General features: G+C 42.3%; 3 protein-coding genes across 6 annotated transcripts; 1 reads left to right on the top strand and 2 right to left on the bottom strand.

The window, feature by feature from the left end:
* Nucleotides 1–444: 444 nt before the first annotated feature.
* LOC131878521 (golgin subfamily A member 6-like protein 25) lies at nt 445–6281 on the bottom strand. Of its 3 annotated transcripts, XM_059224512.1 has the most exons (7): nt 5968–6281; nt 4485–4621; nt 3425–4406; nt 2632–3385; nt 2213–2400; nt 1263–1605; nt 445–787 (listed from the first exon to the last, which is right to left on the bottom strand). In XM_059224512.1, exons 1-7 carry the CDS (start codon nt 6154–6156, stop codon nt 603–605), a joined length of 2778 nt encoding a protein of 925 aa, XP_059080495.1. In that variant the 5' UTR covers nt 6157–6281; the 3' UTR covers nt 445–602. The 3 variants fall into 3 exon arrangements, with proteins under 3 accessions (XP_059080495.1, XP_059080493.1, XP_059080494.1); XM_059224510.1 differs by having other exon boundaries at nt 2632–4406; nt 5968–6280; XM_059224511.1 differs by having other exon boundaries at nt 1263–1602; nt 2632–4406; nt 5968–6280.
* A 1937-nt stretch (nt 6282–8218) lies between these two features.
* LOC131878146 (zinc finger protein 345-like) lies at nt 8219–11332 on the top strand. The gene is made up of 4 exons (XM_059224044.1): nt 8219–8348; nt 8420–8651; nt 9773–9869; nt 9946–11332. Coding segments are annotated over exons 1-4 (1536 nt in total). The 5' UTR covers nt 8219–8347; the 3' UTR covers nt 11152–11332.
* Nucleotides 11333–13663: 2331 nt separating this feature from the next.
* LOC131877436 (beta-1,4-mannosyltransferase egh-like) lies at nt 13664–19892 on the bottom strand. 2 transcript variants are annotated; one of them, XM_059223099.1, is made up of 6 exons: nt 19393–19892; nt 18308–18512; nt 17296–17772; nt 15753–16156; nt 14927–15342; nt 13664–14860 (listed from the first exon to the last, which is right to left on the bottom strand). In XM_059223099.1, the coding sequence occupies exons 3-6, from the start codon at nt 17732–17734 to the stop codon at nt 14656–14658; spliced, it is 1464 nt and encodes a 487-aa protein (XP_059079082.1). In that variant the 5' UTR covers nt 17735–17772; nt 18308–18512; nt 19393–19892; the 3' UTR covers nt 13664–14655. The 2 variants fall into 2 exon arrangements, with proteins under 2 accessions (XP_059079082.1, XP_059079081.1); XM_059223098.1 differs by lacking the exon at nt 18308–18512.
* Between the last annotated feature and the right edge of the window lie 570 nt (nt 19893–20462).

Raw genomic sequence — 20462 nt, 5'->3', positions numbered from 1 at the left:
GCTGTGTCAGACTCCAACCAAAAGGAAAGAATTTTTAAGCGTAAATTTACCTTGATCTTGGAAATTTGAAATCTGGATTGAGGTATTCGTGCCCTTTGGGCACAATATGAATGAGAAATTCCAACAACATTTTCCGTTTCTTTCGCTTTTTGAGGTTGCGTTTTGTCCATTTTTTTGGCAACTTGAGGGGAAAATTGTGTGAAATCTTGTTCCATTCCCTCGAAATGACTTTCCTGTTACTAAAGGGGGCAAGCTTGCAATTTGTCTCTCAAAACATTTGTACTCGTAGAAGCTTGAGAGATTACTGTTCAGCCTAAGGCAGAGTATTCTATTATACCGACTTACGAGTATTGTTCATCTTTACAGATTTTAAGATTTTCAATCTATAACATACTTAAAAATAATGCCCTTCTGATCATCTAGCCATTGAAGAAAACGTCGAGCTTGAGTTGTTCATTCAGTGATGAGTACGATTATTTATTTGTATTATGGACCAAGCACAAGTTTGGCAAAATAGAAGGAACTATTCACAGACGGTTTACTTCAAGGGGTGTGTTTAGGGGTTGAGGGTTAGTGTCATCTTGAATATCTGCGGGAGGTATTCAGGAGGCAAATTTGTAGGATGTGGGCATCTTCCCCCATTGAGCACTGGATGTGCGCTTGAAAAAGCGCTTGCGCTGCTCCTTGAAGATGGTGCTCAGATCGGGCAGATCGATCATATCAAAGATATGGTCCACATCAGGTGGATTGTAACATTGTGTCAACAAAGCTGTTCTGAAGGCGTGTCCTAAAAAAAGAGCAAGATGGATGGAATGACAAGGTCTGATATCGCAAGAGTTCCTGGACTTTGCAGGAATTTATCAAACTTGGAACTAGTTGCGAAGGTAAAATGACGGTTACTTGACTGAGAACAAATTCAAAGTAAATCAATGAAGTGGTTCCAAAAAAGGTTGTAAAAAAGTATATGCCCGCCTATACTTTGAGCTGGTATAACCCGAGTGGTCCAAAAGGCAGCGAGAAAGAACAAGGCAAGACTCTTCTCCCTAGGTATCGTGGTTTCAAACTCCTGTGCCGAAAGTAAATCTAATTGATTTGATTACTTGGTTCTAGGGTAAGTCAAATGCTTTGGAAACACTAAATACTTCGTGTTCCAAGGTAAGGTATGATGAGCAAGTATCCAAAATCTAAAAGCCATTGACCTCGAATCATGTTCCTCTAGGAACTAGACACGAACTGATGATGACCTTTATTTGAGAACTTACCCGACGCCCAAGACGGGAGAATTTTCCGAGGTTGGTCCTCATCGTCAGTATCATCATCTGATCTGAGATCATTAATGTCATAATTGTTGGGATTCTCCAGAGGCTCGGGTGGAAGCTCATGACGGGCCGGAGTCATGTCATAAGAATCCGGATTCGACGACGACTCTGCAGGCTTGCTTGGGTTGCTTGTAGGCACCGTTGAAGAGGAGGAGGAGGAGGTCGGAGGTTGTTGTGGTTGTGTTACAGGGGCAGAGGAGGTCGGACCCTTGGTGAAGGTCGAATTCAGACTTCCACTGTCCGAGGATTTGTTTGCTTCATAAGTGGTGTTCAATTCATGATGCTGCTATAAGAAAAACAACTTGGTCTGTTTGCATCATTCCAATCCTAATTCAGATCTGACATACTTCTAGGGACTAGTAGTCATAAGCTGATTCGTGGGAGAGACTTCAGACTTGTAAATAGTCAATGAGATGATTTTTCGAGATTTTGTAAGACTCGAATCAAGTTGACATGACTCGAGTCTCGAAGAGTTATTTCGTTCATTTGCCTCGCGAGTCTTTCCTTTTGTTAAATGATGAATCAGTCATTTTAGTGCGCCGATAGTCTTAATCTTGGACAGGCTCATTTTAGCACACAGACAATTTTAAAGTCGTCGTCAAGCTTTTTTCTTCTTCTTCATTTAAGGAATAGATCAGAACGAATGTCAAAAAAAAAAGAATTCTTCTCCTTAAGTAACAAACTCAAATCACTCAATGTCGTAAGAATCGATCAGCCAACGAAGAACAACTGGTGCTATTTTACAATGATAATCCATTTAAGAACGGATTTCAACACGTTCTTCATTCCGTCAAATCCGTTCAGATTGTCAATTCTTTAGTTTGGGGGTAGTCAAAACAGAAGGTATTTCAAATTATGTATGCCATCAATAAACGCTCTTCAAAATTACTCACCTGAACAGGTTTGTGATGGGATTCGGCCTTCCTCAATCGAGCTTCCTCTTCTTTCTTCTCTTCAGCCAGTTGAAGTCTGCGTTGCTTCTCCTCTTCCTCCAGACATTTTCGCCTCTCCTCCAAGGCCTCTCGACGTTTTTGCTCTTGGTCCAGGCGTTTGGCTTGGTTCTCTTTGAATTTTTGAATTTCTAAACAACGACAACCATTTGAAATAAATTATCCTTAGTCATTGAAGTCAAAATAAAAAAGTTAACTTGAAAATATCTTTTTAGAAAAAAATATCTCATAAAGGATCTTTTTTTTTTTTGTCGGCTAATGGTTTTTAAAAAAAAAATATTTTTCAACTTTTGTTAAATCTAAAATAACTTTAGGCTTAAAACACAATACTTGAAGATTAAGAATGACTTTTTCTTCCGTACCTGCTAGTTTGTCCAGACGTGCTTGTTCAGCCTTGACCACTTTCTCCGTGGCCTTCTTCTTCAAGGCCTCTTCTTGCTGTTTGCGAGACTCCTCGGCCCTGCGCATCTTTTCCACGCGCTCAGCCTTCTTCTCCTCGATCTGCCGCTTCCGGAGTTCCTCCTTTTCGCGGAGCTGTTCCTCTTTCATCAATTCCTTCTCCTTGATCTTTTCCTCCTTCCGCTTGCGGATTTCCTCAGCCGTCGGCTTCTTGTCCTTGACCGCTGAAGGTAAGAAACTGAAAGCACTGGAAATGAGGCCGTTCACCTTGACCTTTTCAGCGGAGCCCAGAAATTTCGACAACGGAGCTCGGGTCTTCAAGGCCCTTTCCGAGGACAGAATATGCGAGCCGCTTAAAGTGGAAGGAAGGCGTTTCTTTTCCGAGGAATATGTGTGGAGATGACTGGTGCTAAAGGGCATCTTGCGGAGGTTGGCCTTTTCCTGCGATCTGGACATGGAAGTAAGCTCTTTGGGCTTGGGCACGCGTTTAATTCTAACGGGCTGCTTCTCACTGATCACAGGCTTAGGTAGAGGCTTTGTTGTACTAGTGCTATCGTGCTCCTCCACTTCTTCTTCTTCCTCTTTGTCCTCTGCCTCTTCTGTGGTGTCTTCTGCCGTTTCATAGTCATCATCCACAACCATAGGCTCAGGCTCTGGCTCAGGCTCTGGATCTTCTTGAGGCTCCTCTTCAACTTCTTTTAGCTTAGCTTGCTCCTCCTCTTCCTTCCGGAGTCTTTCCTCGGCTTCTTTTTCCACCTTTTCTTTCCGGAGTCGTTCCTCGGCTTCTTTTTCCTCCTTTTCTTTGCGCAGTCTCTCTTCTTCTTCCTGCTCTTTCCTCCTTCTTTCAGCCAATTCCTTTTCTTCTTTCTCTTTCTGTCGCTTCTCTTCCGCTTCGATCCTCTTTTGTTCGGCCAATTTTTGTCTCGCCTCTTCGGCTAAAAGCTCTTGTCTTCGCTTTTCCTCCGCTTCCTTTTGCTTCCTCGCTTTTTCTTCCTCTTCTCGACGCTTCCTCTCTTCTTCCTCTTTCTGTCTCTTTTCCAATTCCTTTTGGTGCTGTTCGGCTTCTTGTCGTTGGCGTTGTTCCTCCTCTTCCTCTTCTTTCCGCAATTTTGCCTCTAGTTGTCTCTGTATTTCAAGCTGCTCCTTCCGAGCTTCAATCTCTTTGTCGAGGACAGTGCTGCGATGGCTTTTTTCTGTGGGACGACGTTTCTTCTTGCCCAGATTCGATAGCTCTTCCATATTTTTGGCAATATTCGACTTGGCCGCTGCAGCCGCAGTGCGGCCATTCCGTACACTTCTCCGCACTTTGGGCGACACTATGGCCTCATTTTGACTGGGACTGGATATCTGCTCGCTCTTGGAAATCAGTCGACTGGCTCGAGGCCTCAACATCGGTTCTTCCTTCTGAGACACTGCTCGGCTGATCCGTTTACTTTGACGAATCGAGGCTCGAGGCGGTTTCTGAGGGGCGGGTTCCGCCTCTTCTTCGATCACTGCCTTGGGGATCTCGGCCTCCGGTTCGAGTTTCTTCTTGTTTTTGTCCTGTTTTCGGGCGGGGGTTCGAGGTAACAGAACGGGATTCGTCTCGTCTAGGTTTTCCCATTCGTTTCCGTTGTCCTCATTCTCCTTGTCGTTGTCATTGTCGGGTTCCGTGGCTTCTTCCACCTCTTCTTCGAGAGCCTCTTCTTCTGGTACCGAGGACTTGATTGAGCTTATACGACCTCGTTTGGGTAAGTTACTGAAAAGTTCAGACATGATGACTTGATTCGTTTCCTTTTGATGGAAGTCAATGAAAATAGAGAGACGGTCGGCTTACCCAACCATGAGGGATGAACTGCGACGTTTGGTGGAGACCACTGACGCCTTCTTGGATTTGCCGCGATTCGTGGTCTTGGCCGGGTAGAAGAGACCAGTGGCCGTTTCCAAGACGTCCTCCAACCATTCCTGGCTCGGCTGGAACATGAATTACTTGATAATCATAATATTTGTCCGCGGACTCAAAAGTTAAACCAATCAATCGTGTTGAGCGTGGTTATTCCTCTTGGTGTACAAACCAGCATTTGGACCAAGCTGCTAAAAATGTGCAGCATCAGATACCTTCCGTAACTCTCTTGGATTATTGGATAGGGTATAGGGTCATCCTTTCCAGTCTCTACCAATATCAAATCTAGTTGGCTCATGTATTTGAAAAACTCACCTCTCTACAGTCTACTAATACACCGAAGGGAGTTTCGGAGTGGTGACAACAATATTAAACGATGCTTGAAAAGTTCCGAGTAATGCTTGTCAATTGAAACTTGTGGCTATTGTATAGACTACTTCAGAATTATTAGCATCATAATACTACCTCTGGACTTCCGATACAGCCAAGAAGTTTGAACTGGATATGGTAATCGAAGTGGCCATTATTTTGGCGACCACCCCTAAATCCGGCTGAATATATTTCTCCCCATTATCTTCGAATAATGGAGTGTATTGAATGGCGTCGACCCCAAGGTCATTAGGCGGAATTTCTTTCCATTCATTCAATTTCAGCCCCCCAAAGGCGATGGGGTTCTAAGACCTCGTACTCATGTTGAATTGCATCTTAGTATCCAAGGCAGTACCTTGAAGCTTATGATGAAAACGATAGGGGGACCTAAAAGAGCGCCCGCTGGGACACCTGAATGGGCATTGGACTCGAATTGAACCCCTAAACCTGTGGTGGGCTCTTCACCTAACCCTCCCATCCGCAGCCAAGAGCCTGGGAATGATGAACATTAGTTAAGGCCCAGCTTCCCAGATTGAGGAGGCTCAGATCAGGTCCATCCAATGGCTTTCCAACCTTCAGCGGGGCTAATAGATAGATCGACCGACCGATAGATGGATAGATAGATAACCAAGTTATCCATCCCAACGCATGTGCAGAGTGAATTTTTTGGGTAATCAATGCAATATTTTAGACCTAACCCAACCAGGACCCAAATTGGATAATCGTTATTCGCCACCGATTAGTTGGCGGTGCTCAGTTTCTGATTGGTGGCAAAATGTTGCAAGGTTGAGAAGGAGACTTGAAGGGTTATTCATATCGTGTTAGGTTAGGTTTAGTAAGTAGCACCGCCAACTAATCGGTGGAGAATAACGTTTACCCTCCAATTGCACAAATGTAGGGATGGATGGATGGATATTGAATGAGTTATCCATGAGTTTGAGTTCAGCATCTGATGGCTATTATATTTAGGGTGCGGGGTTGGGCGGACCTTTCATCCGGGACGGAATGCGGTCTAGACTAGATGGGGCGTGTCGGAGCCCGGTCTCACCTGAAAGAGGGCTTCAAGTTTGTCCTGCATTTCTCGCTGCTTTTTGAAGGCGTACAGCCAGAAATCCCGATTTTGCGGCGTCAACAAACCCGTGGGCCAGCCCAGAGCCTCCCATTGAGCCGTCAATGAAGCCTGAGCACCCTCCTCTCCGGGTAGACTGGAGGCGGCGCGAGGGGCGGAACTAGCCATGGTTGGTCACTCGACGCCCACTTGAAGCTCACCGCCACCGGATGCCGCACACTCCTACTGGGCGGGCAGGTTCACTAAGAAATCACTCCTTCAATTTGGACCAGGAAAAATCCGCGGGGTCGCCTATCAGTTTGGCCAGAACGGACCATTTTGGGTCAGTTTGGATAGGTAGACCCGGCAGACGAGTGGAATGGGATCATTTTCACCGGACCAAAATGAGCGTTTAGAATGATGAAGCGTGCTAAGTCCATGAGGCAGCTAAAAAATGCTACCGACTATGCTTAAGCTATGTCATTTCAGGCCGGAAAGGGTAAGGTCCGTCTACGTTGTGGTATAAAATAGCAACCCTGTGGATTAGTCTGTCTTCATTTTAGACCTGTTAGCCGGGCCATTCAAATCTGGGAACGAACTTCGGCCGGAAAAAGACGCGATCCATGAGAAAAGACGACGGCTCCAATGGACGGCTCCTCTCACATTATTTACGCCCTGGGAGGCATATTTTCAGACTTCCAAACGTTAACTTTTAAAAGGGACTTAAGGAGCAATGGATGTCAATCATTGAAATGATTAAGAATGATAACACCACCGATGAACCCTATTACATAAGATCAGAGCTAGACAGGGCATTGGTCGTTCCAAAGGAACGACCAATGCTTTGGAAATTTGAAGCATCATATTCAAGCCAAGGAGACATTTTCCGTGCTTGAGTCCAACGGAAATTGATTGAGAAGATGTAAACCCTAAAGTAGCAAATCCAATGAGATTCAAAACCAATAACACCTTCAGAGTGGTTAAGAGCAAACACAATTTTCAACCCTGACTTTCTTTGATCAAAATTTGCTAGGTGGAATTACTAAAAATGGCAACTCCTGTTGAGCTTTAAGGTTCTTCAGCTATTACGAGATGAACGAAAAGTTAAAGGCCATGCTGGAAGCTGAAAGAGGAACGAGTAACGAGTAATTCTTGAAGATTTTGGGTCGTTACAATTACAAAATTTTGAAATGTAACGCAATTACAGTTCCTTGTTCAAGAAAAGGAACGAATTACTGTAATCTCTTTACTTGTAATTTCGTTGCTAATGCCCTGGGGCTAGGTAATATTGAACAAGATAACTATGAATGTTGCAGGCCTAGGGGAACACCACGTTTAAGAATAAATACTGGCAGTCTTATACCGCCATGTTTTCATTTGCCGGCCGTGGAAAAACGACGCTAACTACCCTCACTTTTCATTAAAGGTGTGATTAGCCTTTAACTTTTTATAAGGTTTTTTAATGTTTATTGTGAGTCTTCGTCATGGTTGATTTTGTGTTACATAATCCGTCTGTTATATTGCAATTCTTTTTCTTTTAAAAAAAATTTACAGCGATTACTTAATCTATAATCTCCATTTAGATAGAGTCATGGTTACATTTGCTTTTTATGCCTCCCAAGAGCAACTAGTATGAGAGGTTGCTAAAAGTCAGCTGATGCGTAACACTCCGTTTGGTTTCAGGGCGTTTGTTTATTTCTGAAAAGAGGAAAAGCCAAGCTCTTCAAACGAGCAGTGTCTCCACATTTTGCACCTTAGAGCAAATATTTTGCGCTTTTTTCTTATACCTAGAGAGGAAATACTTTCAATTCTTGTTTGTAAATTTCAAGAGAGGAATAAAAAAAAAAAAAAAAAAAAAAAACACACACACAATACATTCTATTATACCGTTGTAGAAGTAGAAAGTATGCAAAAACATTATGTGCATTCAAGATCAAAATCAGAAAAGCAAATGACACTTTAAGGTTTAAGCATTTTTATGATCAACTCCCAAACAAACTACAAGAAGCACCTACTTGGCTTTGATGCGATCAATTGGTGTCAAAAAAAAAACATCAGGCATGAGGATTCCTTACCTTTCTAGTTGTGAGAAAAAACGAAATTGTGTAACTTTGATTACATCTCCATTTTTGTAAATCAGATCGAAAATGTTATTCTTGATGGACTCTAAAAAAAAGTTCCTCCAACTGCTACTTGCGCACAATTTCCGACGCCAGTTTTGCGCTTTTTTTTCTCGACGCATATGGACACACTAAAACCCAGCCAGAAAACAACAACAAACATTGGAAGGACTGAATGGACCGGATCCTCAGATTGCTGAAGGGAGAACATATCCCGATCTTTTCACTTCCGAGGGCCATACCCTTCAACTTGAACCGCAAGTAAGATTCACCCTCCACCCCTAGCCTTCTTTTTCCTTGGATTTCATGCTTTGGGTTTCTGATTTTTCTAGTGAGTAGCGGTTGGGTGGCGCCGGTGGCTCCCTTGGATCCCATGGATCCGCAGGCTCCCAGTTGGTGCGAGGATTGCGGGCGGGATTTCCACTTCTACGGACTACTCGAGCGCCACCTGGTGGACATTCACGGCGAGGATGAGATGCTCCATTGTCCGACATGCAGCACCAGCTTCAAACGCAAAATGAACCTCGTGCTCCATTGGCGATCCACGTCACATCGCGAAACCAAGTGAGCGGTCTTTATTAGCGGGGATTATACATTATCATGTGGTTACCGTGAGGAGATATTACAATGGGTTTTAGGAGAGCTCATCGATGAATGTTCAAAGTGTATGCCCGCGTAATGCCAGCCTAATGGTGGGTGTTTGGTTTTGAGCCAAGGACTTTAGTGAAGACGAGGTTACGGAAACTAGCATATTTAAACTGAGTAAGATTTCTCGTATCCCTTTAAGACAAAATTGATCCAACTTGTAATAGAAAACAGTTCGAGACCAAAGAATTAGTCTGGCCAGACTCGAATCATTATTTGGGGCTCAGTTGCTGCCCTAAATATAAATAACCCAGGCACTTGAATTGCGTCCCTGCTCTCATAAAAAAAAAAAGCGATCGGGCGCGTGAAATCAACAAGTGCTAATTTGCAAAGTGTTGTGAACTTTTTACTTTTTTTCTCTTTATTGCGGACTTCCTTAGCGCTACTGGGAATCACAGTATATCGCTAACAATTAAAAAAAAAGGGGATGAACTTCGTTAGCAAAATCGGATGTGTCGATGTTACTAGCAGCCTAAAAGTTGTGGCGCTGTTTGAATTTCCGTCTAAGTTCATGTTCTTCTCTAACCCTTCAACTATTTGTATTTGCTTCTTTCATTTTTTTATCCTTGTTAACGAATATTTCCAAAAAGTTCAAACACATCAATTCTTCTACACTCAAAGTATTTTTAGGAGTGCAAATTTATCAAAGCTATACTTACTAGTCTGGATTTGGTTAAGGGCAAGAAAGAGCTACATAAAACATCAAATGATAGAATAAATGATGAAAACTTTGTCAACTTCATATTGGTCCTTCAGTGCTCCAATGAGTTCCGAAGAAGATCACACACAATTTTAATATTGAATATTCATGGCAATAAGGTACCAGGTAAAATACATTTCTTTGAGAATGAAAGCTTAGTCCCTGAAGGCTTATTCGCCAACTTATTTGCCATGTTAAGCTCATTTGCCAACTTGTTTTTTTTTGTTAACATACATTTGCCCGGTTTTTGGGGCTCCGAATTCCGCTTTTTTTTAATTGCCAGAAATCTGCACCCATTGGCATAACGTGACAAAATGATATACCTTTTACCTACTTGCAGAATGGTGGGTTGCGATATTTGTGACGCGTTCAATCTGACCAATGGTTTCCACACCGATGAGGCTCTGGCCCATCACACAGCCAAAGTTCACGGACCCGTGAGTTAAACCACAAGCTACATCCCTCTTCTATTGGGTTGATGTGGCCAATTCTGAAACAGATATCCTTTTGCAGCATGTGTTGGTCAATGCCAAAGAGCAATCCGAATACTTCTGTCCCATCTGTCAAAAAAAGTTCAGTCATCGGAAGGGCATGATCGAGCACTTGCAAGTGCTCCACGGCGAGCATCTCTACGGCGACCTTCTCAAGGAGCAAGGCCACGTCAAGGCCGAGCTCTTAGACAAGCGTTTGTACCGTTGTGAGGACTGTAACAAGTCCTTCCGCGTCAAATCCACCCTCAATCGCCATCGCGAGAAGTTCCACGACGACTACAGTCATTGGTCCAAGAATCCCAATCGCGGCAAACCCGAGAACCAGCAAATCGCCGCTCAGTACCTCCACCAGCAAGAGAAGACTTCCCCGCCCTCCAAGCCCGTCCCACCCCCGCCCAAGAAGGCCAAGACCACGGATGGATCGGTACGGTGTCCCACTTGCCAGCAAACCTTCTCGTCCTCGACCATCCTCAATGTCCATTCCGAGATGGTTCACAACCAAAGTGTCAGCGAGGATCTGTGCCTCGAAGAGGAAGATCTCGAGGTCATCGAGGACGATCACGAGCGGGAAACCGAGGTGATTCACCCGCAGATCTCGCAGCAGGGCCCGCATTCACCCACCAAAGCCGGCCGTCGTTTGCATGAACTCCTCACGAGACCCCGGACCCACAATCATCCCACCTCCTCGTCCCACTCTCGATTGCATGGGACGGCAACGGGCGATCCACATCATACCGACTCCTCGAGCGAAGACGACGAGGAGCATTTGTCACGGCGATATGCAGCTAATCTGGTGGTTCGACGCACCTCCACGGGCGAGAATGACACCGAATGGAAATCAAGTCTCAAAACCGTGTCCATTGGGTCAGATGGGGGCGTGGTGACTCGGACCTCCGCCCGTATTCAGACCAAGCGGAGTCGAAGTGAAGAAGAGGCTTCCGAGGAGGACACAGCCAAGAAGGAGGATTCCAATTCCAATCAAGAGAGTACGGAAGAGGAGGGTGATCCACCTAAGACCAACAAAGAGAGTGAGGAGGGTGAAGAGGAGGGCTTAGAAGCCAAGAAGGAACGGATTGTGCGCGAGCCCATGGAAAGGAATGAACCCTGCGAGCTTTGTGACCGCAAGTTTGTCAGCTACTTCAGCATGATGCGACACGTGGCATTCACGCATCGAGCCGAGAAAACGAGACGATTAATGAAACTCACCTTGGTCACTCCGGCTCAGTGAGGGAGTGAGCTCATTTTGCGCTGGTTATCATCAATATCAATATCATTTTCATCGATGTCATATTGTCGATTGTTAACATCATTATTCTGTCCTATTATTCTTTACGTAAGGGTGCAATACTTGTGTATGTAGATTGTCTGAAAATAATACCCTCGGCGTGTACGAGGCAAAACTTGATAGATATTGTCTTGAAATTTGTGTTACCTATTGCGGGTTTTAAAGTCACTCACAACGTACCTTGAAGTCGATCGACCGACTTTTTTCTTCTACATCCTCGGACATTGCAAATTTGGAGTGAATGTAATCTTGGCTTTTAGGAAGGTGTTCAAGGTGAGAACCTTCAGGCAACTTCAGGCAGAAGTCAACTAGAAACGCGATAAATCAGTGGTGGCATTGAAGTCCGCAATCCAGAGTACTTTGATCACGTGTGACCCAATAAGTCATAAGACATGAAGGAGACCACATTGATTTGGTTTTATGTCACCTCAAAACAAACAGCCTTTTGGTCAATGATTTTCATTTAAACTTTAAAATAGATCCGCCAACCAGCATTTTGTCTTAAATTGCATAAGTGTACCCCCTTTTGGAGCCATCCTGTATTTCTTATGGATTCATCTTTTATTTTGTTTATAGCACGTTTCTTTCCTTCTTTTTTTTACTTTTTTCATATCCTAAAAAAAAACGTTCCTCGACTCGAGACCTGTGTGTGAATTACCCCAGTTTCGTAACATGAGAGAGAAGTTCTCGGTTCGAAACTCTCTTTTAAACTGTTACACCCTACCTATATGCAATAACACACGCAAAACCAACCTGACGTGGACACGACAAAGCGTATTCACGGTGGCACCCACAACATTGAAGAAGTTTTTGTGCAAATGCCAAGACTTCCAGTAACGGTTTTCGTTGTTATTGAAACAAAAGGAACAACTTTTGTAAAATACCATCTCGGAAAATACCTCAGATTAGTATATTAATTCACTGAAAGCCAACCAAGAAATAATATTTTTAAAAACGTAATCAGTAGATGTGGGGAGTAACCTTAGTTGCGTTTCCAACTACAATTTCATCTAAATTCATTAAGCAAACATTAAGATATTACGCTTTCAAAGATTGTATTTGCATCAAACTTGACTACAAATTGCTCCCGTTATATCTTAAATATAATATATGAATAATATATAAATAGACAAATATCAAGAAATNCAAACACCACGAACACTACACGTGCACAGCAACCAAGGAGCAACAGAGGAAGTCACACCTTGGTTCGAAATTCCTGGGAGATAAGAACGAGAGCAAACTAAATGCGTCTGTTCTCAGCGAGCTCCAAAACAGGAATCCAATGTGTATTTATTTCACAAAAGTTGTTCCTTTTGTCTGTTTGACAAAGAAAAACATATCTAGATGTCTTGGTATTTGAGCCAACACTTCACCAGAAAATATAACCACCGTGATTGGAACAAATGGGACAATGGGATGGCCGGCTTAGTTGACCGGAAGAGGCTCAATTCCTCCAGACCATTGCAAAGGGAAGAAAATAATTGCCAATAAATACTTCAAAAAAATTGATTTGAAACAATGTTCTTCGGGCTTGCATAGAGCAAGAATTATATTCAGCATCTACGTGTTCTTACTTTACGGCGTCGGATGTACGGTACAGCAGATGGACAAATATTATTTCTTGTCGTGTCATTAAAAAGGACAATAATATGCCATGGAAATAACTTGAAACATAATTAGGCCATTTTTCGATCTTTTAAGGTGTGAAACGATACTTTCAAGTTGTAAGAACTAAGCATCTGCAGAATAGAAGTTTACGAAATTTTATGTCAATACATAACTAAGAGTACGTTTAATACTGGTTGACCTGGTTTTTGACAATGATACAGTTTAGTGTACTTTAAGTGATTTAAGACACTTATCTGAGTTACTTTTAAACATGTGTATTTATTTCATAAAGGTTGTTCCCTTTGTCTGTTTGACAAAGAAAAACATATCTAGATGTCTTGGTATTTGAGCCAACACTTCACCAGAAAATATAACCACCGTGTATTGGAATAAATGGGACAATGGGATGGCCGGCTTAGTTGACCGTAAGAGGCTCAATTCCTCCAGACCATTGCAAATGGGATAAAATAATTGCCAATAAATACTTCAAAAAATTTGATTTGAAACAATGTTCTTCGGGCTTGCATAGAGCAAGAATTATATTCAGCATCTACGTGTTCTTACTTTACGGCGACTTATTTTGCATTTTCAAGACGCAACACTGTTTCCTTGTTGCTAAATTTTGAATCAATATAATCGGATAAAAAAGTGTTTTGACGATCAGGCAAACACTTCACCCTGTCCATTGAACGGCAAAAAGGCTTAAATGGCTGGCTCAAATGTTAAAAAAGGAAACCCCAGAGTAAAAAAGAAATATCTTCATTCCCACACGTCTAACAGTGTCGGCAAGCAAGCAAATGAATTTGGAATACAAAAGAATAATAATGTGTTACGCAAGTCAAAGTTCATTTGGCTTTTTTCTTTATTGAATAGGTGAAAATGGCACAATAAATCTTAAAAGGAACCAAGCCACGCAAATGTTACTTTTTAGAACATAAATGCATAGACGGTGTGAGATTCAAACGAGAATTCCAGTATGGCGTAAAATATCCTTCCAGAACCAGTTTTACTGTGTTTGTCGTGGGTCTGAAAACAGCATTAAATGTGACGCAAACTCAAATAGTCGCGGTCTCAAAATGAACGTTTTTGGGCAATGGATCGTGTCAATTTTTCATCAGTTTGTTGAACAAAAATTCAAGCCACATATCAATATCTGACAAGAGTCGTCGAAACCAAAGGCTTGAAAAAAGGAGACGGTCTTCTCGAGCACATCGAGTCATGCTTTTACTTCATTCATGGTTTGATTGATTTAATCTTAATCTAACGCGCGGTTTCTATCACATAGCGCTATGCACAAAGTCTACTTGGCGTAACAGCGACATCAATGGGCGGCATTCTCTTTTCAATTTTGGCATTCCTGGTCTGAATTAAGGAGGGCATTTGGTGGCAACACTGAACAGGCACAATCATCAAACGAAAAGCGATTTTTGGCGCGCTTTTTTGAGCATATCACAAGAAATAACACCTCATTTCAAGGCCGATTACCTAGTTTTAAAATAATTTGAGATAAGTGTGAATACCTTTTGACATCAAGAAATTGAATGCCGATAAGCGATAAGGAAATACTCCTTAAGAAAGTCAGAAAACGACTAACTGTAACGGGGTTATGATATAAATTTTTCTAGTTCTCTTATGGAAAATGTGTTGTGGGCAATATTTGGAGTGAAGCGTTTTCTTAAGTTTCTTCATGTAGAAAAGTACTCACAATGATCTCAGATTGTTTCTATGCCAAGATTCGGCCTTGATTAGGCGTGACAAGGCAATCAGAAGTGCAGCTCAATTTGAGGCAAGCAAGAAGATGTAGAGTATTAATATAAAAAAAATAAAAATAAAAAACTAAACAGTTTCAATCAATCGCCCTTGCGGTTTCACTTGAGATTCTTCGATCTCTTCAAATTCTTCGAGCTCTTTGTCCACGATGTAAAAATCGTACCAATCCCCCACCCACATGGTGCAAACGGCGCAATTCTCGGCGATAATACTGACCCCGGAGGATATCACGATCTCGGGCACCACCAAAAGTAATCGGATCCACGAATATCTAAAATTGAAACTCGGATCAGTTCTATCATAGACTTCTGGATTGGTTCCAAAGAGACCAAATTACCTTTGAATAGGGTGTTGGCGGACGTAGCCAAATCCATACATAAAGAAGCCTATAGCACCCACCAATCCCAGCAGGAAATCTAGGACCACGCCCATGCTGAATGGGTAGTAGTTGACTAGCACTAAATTGGCCAAAGTGGACAATGGCAGGGTGAGCCACGACACCAAAGACATGGCCAAGAGACCCTTGGTGGCCCATGTTATCAACGGGGAGGCAACCACCATGTATATACCTTGCATCCAACGCTTACGTTGTTTGAAGAAATCTGAGAAGGTGAAAGGCGATTTTTCGTGCATTTCCCCTTCTATAAAATCAAATGTAAGGCCAGCATCCATGGCCAACATGGCAAAGAAAGCGTCCTCGGCCTTGGAGCCCTCTGGTCCATTATCAAAAGTTATTTTTCTTTCGGCTCCAAGCTAAAAAAAAGATCAGACTCTTAGAAATTTACGAGGTAGCAATGGAAATGGACATAGCATCTTAATGGCAGGCCAATTGATTTCCAGACTTTTGGGAAATTGCTTTCCACAGGTCAGTTCAAATGATGATATGATATTGTTCACGTTAAGTAAAGGAAGAACATTGATAGGTATTTCTTGTAGGTAATAATGGTGATTGGTTCGGTCACTGATCACTGATATGTCGTAAGCAAAAATGGATATTGTCGCTTCTCCAAACCAAAAACAGATCTTCAAAAAAGCACACAATATCAAAATAACTTGATGTGTCGAAAGTACTGCCGTGCAAATTTCTTCTCACCTAAATCGTACAAATATCAATCCGCTCCCATAATTTTTTGATCTCAATCTTATGCCTTGGCTATATTTACCTTGGTTACAACATATGACCCTTTCCACCCAAAGATTGGCGCGTGAAAGGTTTTGAATTGAAAGCGAATTTTTCCAAGGTCATCAGCCACTCTGAAGCTATCGGCAACTGTGCAGATCCGATTCTGAAAAGACTTCCACCACGATCGGAAATGAACCGGCGTGCTGGCGTATGTAATGAGACCTTGGCCAAAGTCATGCTTCCCCTCATTGATGAAGTTCAGTATGCCCTTGACCGAGCTCTCGGTGAGAAGAGTTTCCTCGTCCAAGTGGATGATCCAGTCATCATCACCAAGGATATTCACATCGTCTTCGAGACAGTATTGTAGCGCTCTGGACTTATTTAGAGCCCCTGATTTCGTTGTGTACGACGAGGGGACCAAGATCTCTTGAAGGCGCTTAGTTTCTGAAACACGAGGGGGAAACACGTTGCTTACAATATCAATCATATTTTATGTAGTACGCGGTAGAGCTACTGAAAAATCTCAATATTGGACGCCAGGAAATCCATTCATGGTATTGGGTTGTTCAATCCCTGAATGGACTCGGGAAGCGACAACGGCACATAGGGACCCTTCTTTCCTCTGAAGAGCATGATCAAATGGATATGGCCGAGAGCTCGTGGTATGGCTTTTCTCAATATGTGTACATGCACGTATACCTACAAGTTAGACCATATTGCAAACGCTACTAGTTCAAACAAAGCTTGGTGTATGCCTTTGACGAAAGAATTGGACTGAATTTGTCCTTGGTGGAACATACGTTGAGCGTATCATTCTGGGCTTTTAGGGTGGGCTAGAAAGCCAAATATGTTGCAACCCGTGAATCAAAAGAAAAATATAACAATCGCAGATCTGTTATGGCTTTGCAATTGCCAATTTTTGAACTAGCAAGATTTTTGTAACCAAGGACATTTTGGCAGATGTAATAGAGATGTTTCAATTACAAGTACAGTTTGCCAATCATTCCTTAGCTACCTCTTCCTCGACCTAGATTTTAGGTTGCAAAGGGAAAATGATGACTTTATTCACTTGAGAAAAGCGTTACTTTCTGAAAAGCGTGTTTTTAGTCCTCCCGTTACCGTTACTTTCTTCTTGTATAAACAAGGGAAATAATAATTGTATAAAGGCTTCCTACCTGATTTTTTTTTAAATTCCGTCTCAAATGCAATGACTTACTTGCCACTGATAGAATCAAATAAATGGTCACGGGAGTCACTTGTTTCATTTTATATTTCCTAACCGTTAAACAATCACATAAACGTTTCTTTTTGCAGTTTTAGCACCTTAATTTTTCTGCAAAAGTGACAGTAACGCGTTACTTTTTTCGGTAACGGCTCAAGCCCTGCTTATAAAGAGTATTCTTCATCATTTTCCAACGAATTTCTTGTTTTGCACCACACACTCCTCTCCAACAAAAATACCTTTTTAATACCAAAAAAACGACAAATTAACCAGAAAAAAATTCCTCGCGGGTATCAAATCATTTGATTGTAATCAAGGAAAACGGAACCGTTTTCTTTCCTGAAACCTCACCAACACTCACCATTCAGGTTAATTTTGATGTCTGTAACGACTTGAACCACATAGTTTTCCACCCCCACATTACTCAGGGTTTCGAGATTTCTTCTCACAGTCTCCTTGACTAGATTTGGATAAAGCCCTCGGGTCACCACCCGAACACACACAAATGGAGCCAAAAGTGGCGAGCTTTTAAGCACGATTTTCTCCGGAAAGGACGGGTATTTGATGAACCCCATAAAATTGAACAACGTTTGTGGCACGGCCAAGAAGGCCATGAGCCTTAAAACCACATTGAAACACGTGGCCAACACTCCATACTCCGTCCAAGGATTGACGGTGTCGACGAAGGTCTCTTGAAATCGGATGGATCCGGCAAAGTATCCGAAGAGCAATATCCAGAACAAGAAAATGAATACGAATAGGGCATGGCGAAAAGCAGGCCCCAAAAGTACTTCTGGCATTGTCTTGGAAATGGACTCTCAAGTCGCGATGAACAGACCTGAAAGGAGGAGGAGGGAACAATGGGCAATGTGAACGCAAGGAGGGTCGATCAGAGGCTGAGTGTTTGATCACGATAAGGCTCAACCGCAACGTATTGTTGGCCCAACTGAAAAAAACCAACTTTGATAAGAAATCACGGGGGAAGGAACCCAAATATCGACTTGCTGTCAGTTTCTATTTATTTTGGGGGATCTTGAATGGCTTGAACTTGATCAAAACTGTTTTCAGATAGTCTCGGCGAGTTTATCAAACATATTGTTGATGCATTCCGACAAATCATAACCTTTTATCACACAAGGGCATGAGAAACTAACTCATTTTGATGGCGACAGGATATCCCATGACATTTTAGATAACCAAGAACTGCACAAACCGATCTAATCAACAAAATCCAAAATTGTAAAGACATAAAGTGGCCTGCATGAACCTTCGTCCAATCTGTAATCCAAGGATACTATAACTAAGTGTAGTATCCTCGGTCCAATCGGTCCAATCCCAGTTCCCATTACATTCAAGTGCAGACAATGTGTTACCTGGATATTCCCTTTCTATGGAATATAACGACGCACTGTCCATTCTCATGTCATGGGATCCGATTACTGGGAGGGTACAAGTGGCCTTGATTACTCCATAAATAATGAAGGCCGTGCTTTCTCGTCACTCGTCTACGAACACAACGGGACGGCCTTCCAAGTTTTTTTTTGACGTCAAAGACGAGATAAATGAAAGATTGTCGGACTAGGGGAAAATCCAATATCGATTAGGTATGCCATGCTCTGAGGACCCTTGAGCTATTGGAACTTATTCCACTTAAGTCCAATATAGGTTGTTGAATATGCCTTGCTCACTCATATGATAATGTAGCAATTTCTGAGAATCATAATTGAAATTATGTTATTGCACTTTCAAAGAAACTTCTAAAGATTGAATATGAATTATTGATGAATACTCAAATCTCGACTTTCCAGAGTGGTAGAATACTACTTAATCCATTTAGATGAACCAAAAATACTGAAACGGTTTGAAAATTTCAACATTCTCCACACAATAATGCAAACAAATTTTTAAAAATTATTTAAAAAATAATGGCACAAAATATCAAAATTAAATCACCAGTTCAGGGCCTTCACTTTAATTTGTTTAGCTCATTTCATGAATTTTACTAAACAGATATATTACTTTATCCTCTAGTCGGGCAATCGCGCTTTGGTATGTAAATAAATAACCCATTCAATACTTTTTGAACCTGTTCAAGCCAGATCGCTTCCCGACCGAATTTAAACTTGAATTTCCACCTCAAATAAAAGACGCTTGTTGAGTTGCGTGAAACCCCTCTGACAATTTTTCAATTCAATAACGATGAGGTTTATCATGTACAAAATGCGTATTCTATAAACAAAAAACATTTGTAAGGCCTTAAAGACGCTTACTTATTGCTCAAAAGACTCCGTTATACGAGTATTGCATTGAAAAAAGGTCATACCTCATTTACACTTGACCCCTTCCCCAAAGTCACCTTTCTGTGTGAAGTTTGTTTATAACAATCTTCAAATGGCAAGTGAGTAGAAGCTAAAATCAAAACAGTAATTGATTGACACTAAAAAGGGCACATTCTTACCTTCAACTTATCTACCACATGACCTAAGGGCACGTAAAAAGGACTGTCAAACACTCCACACTCGAGCACTTTCCAAGGCTGGGAGATCAATACAAGTAACAGTTTTAGTAGTAGTATGAAACGATAGTTGAAGTATGCCCGCATGCATGCAGCCCAAATGTCTGAGGCCTTGATGGATGATCAAAAATGCGATTCCTGTTGTTGCTTGACAGTGAATAATTCATATCATTGAAGTCATTGTTCCCAAGAACGCCTCTGTTGCTGCCAATGGCTACAGATATCGCGACAAAAAGAAGGCCGACACCCAGCGGAAGAAAGCCTCCCCCACGCTCAACCTCATGAAACGGGAACAAACACTCGGCAACGACGCACCTCGCCCTCTCAATTGGCTGGGATTGTTTGTGTAAAAAGACCTTTAAGGTTGGCCAAACCCTCCTCCTCGCTCCTGCCCGCCCTTCTATTTACTTCTATCCTAACGCTCCTTCCTGTGGACTACACACAATAGTACACGGTGAGGAAAAAAAGGCCATGCTGTTTGGTAATGTAAAGAGTCGCTGATTGCGCCGGGCGGCTTTTTCGAGGAAGCGCTCTGTTTTTTCCTTACCTTCATCGCACTCGTCATTCCTGTTCTTCTACACGCCCCCCTCCTGCTATGGGAGTTTACCGAGTTTACATATATATGCTAGTGCTGCCATCCGGTATCCAATCTAAAAACCAATTGGTTTTGACAAAGGTTGGTGGATTTGCGGAGCTAATGTTAATAGCATAAAGGTTAAGTCCACAGATCATCATGTAGTGACATTTTATGGTCCGTGGTTGAGCTCCAACGGGCACCGCAAGCCTGCTATTACATCATCCATTTTTTCCATGGGCATCGTCTTTGTCCGGTATTATTTTGGTTCCTCGTCTGTGGGTGTGGATAATGATTGCCATAAAGATTCTTGGTGAAAGGTCGGGAGAATCAAACCCGGGTTCCCCATGCTGAAAGGTGCAAAATATTTTGACTAATGTAGCAACTAATTTCGGGCTTTGATGGTCACAGAACAGACCTTAAGAAAACCTTTGATTAC

The sequence above is a fragment of the Tigriopus californicus genome, chromosome 3, assembly GCF_007210705.1.
Source record: "Tigriopus californicus strain San Diego chromosome 3, Tcal_SD_v2.1, whole genome shotgun sequence".
Classification (NCBI taxonomy): domain Eukaryota; kingdom Metazoa; phylum Arthropoda; class Copepoda; order Harpacticoida; family Harpacticidae; genus Tigriopus; species Tigriopus californicus.
This window is presented reverse-complemented; position numbering and strand designations above follow the sequence as displayed.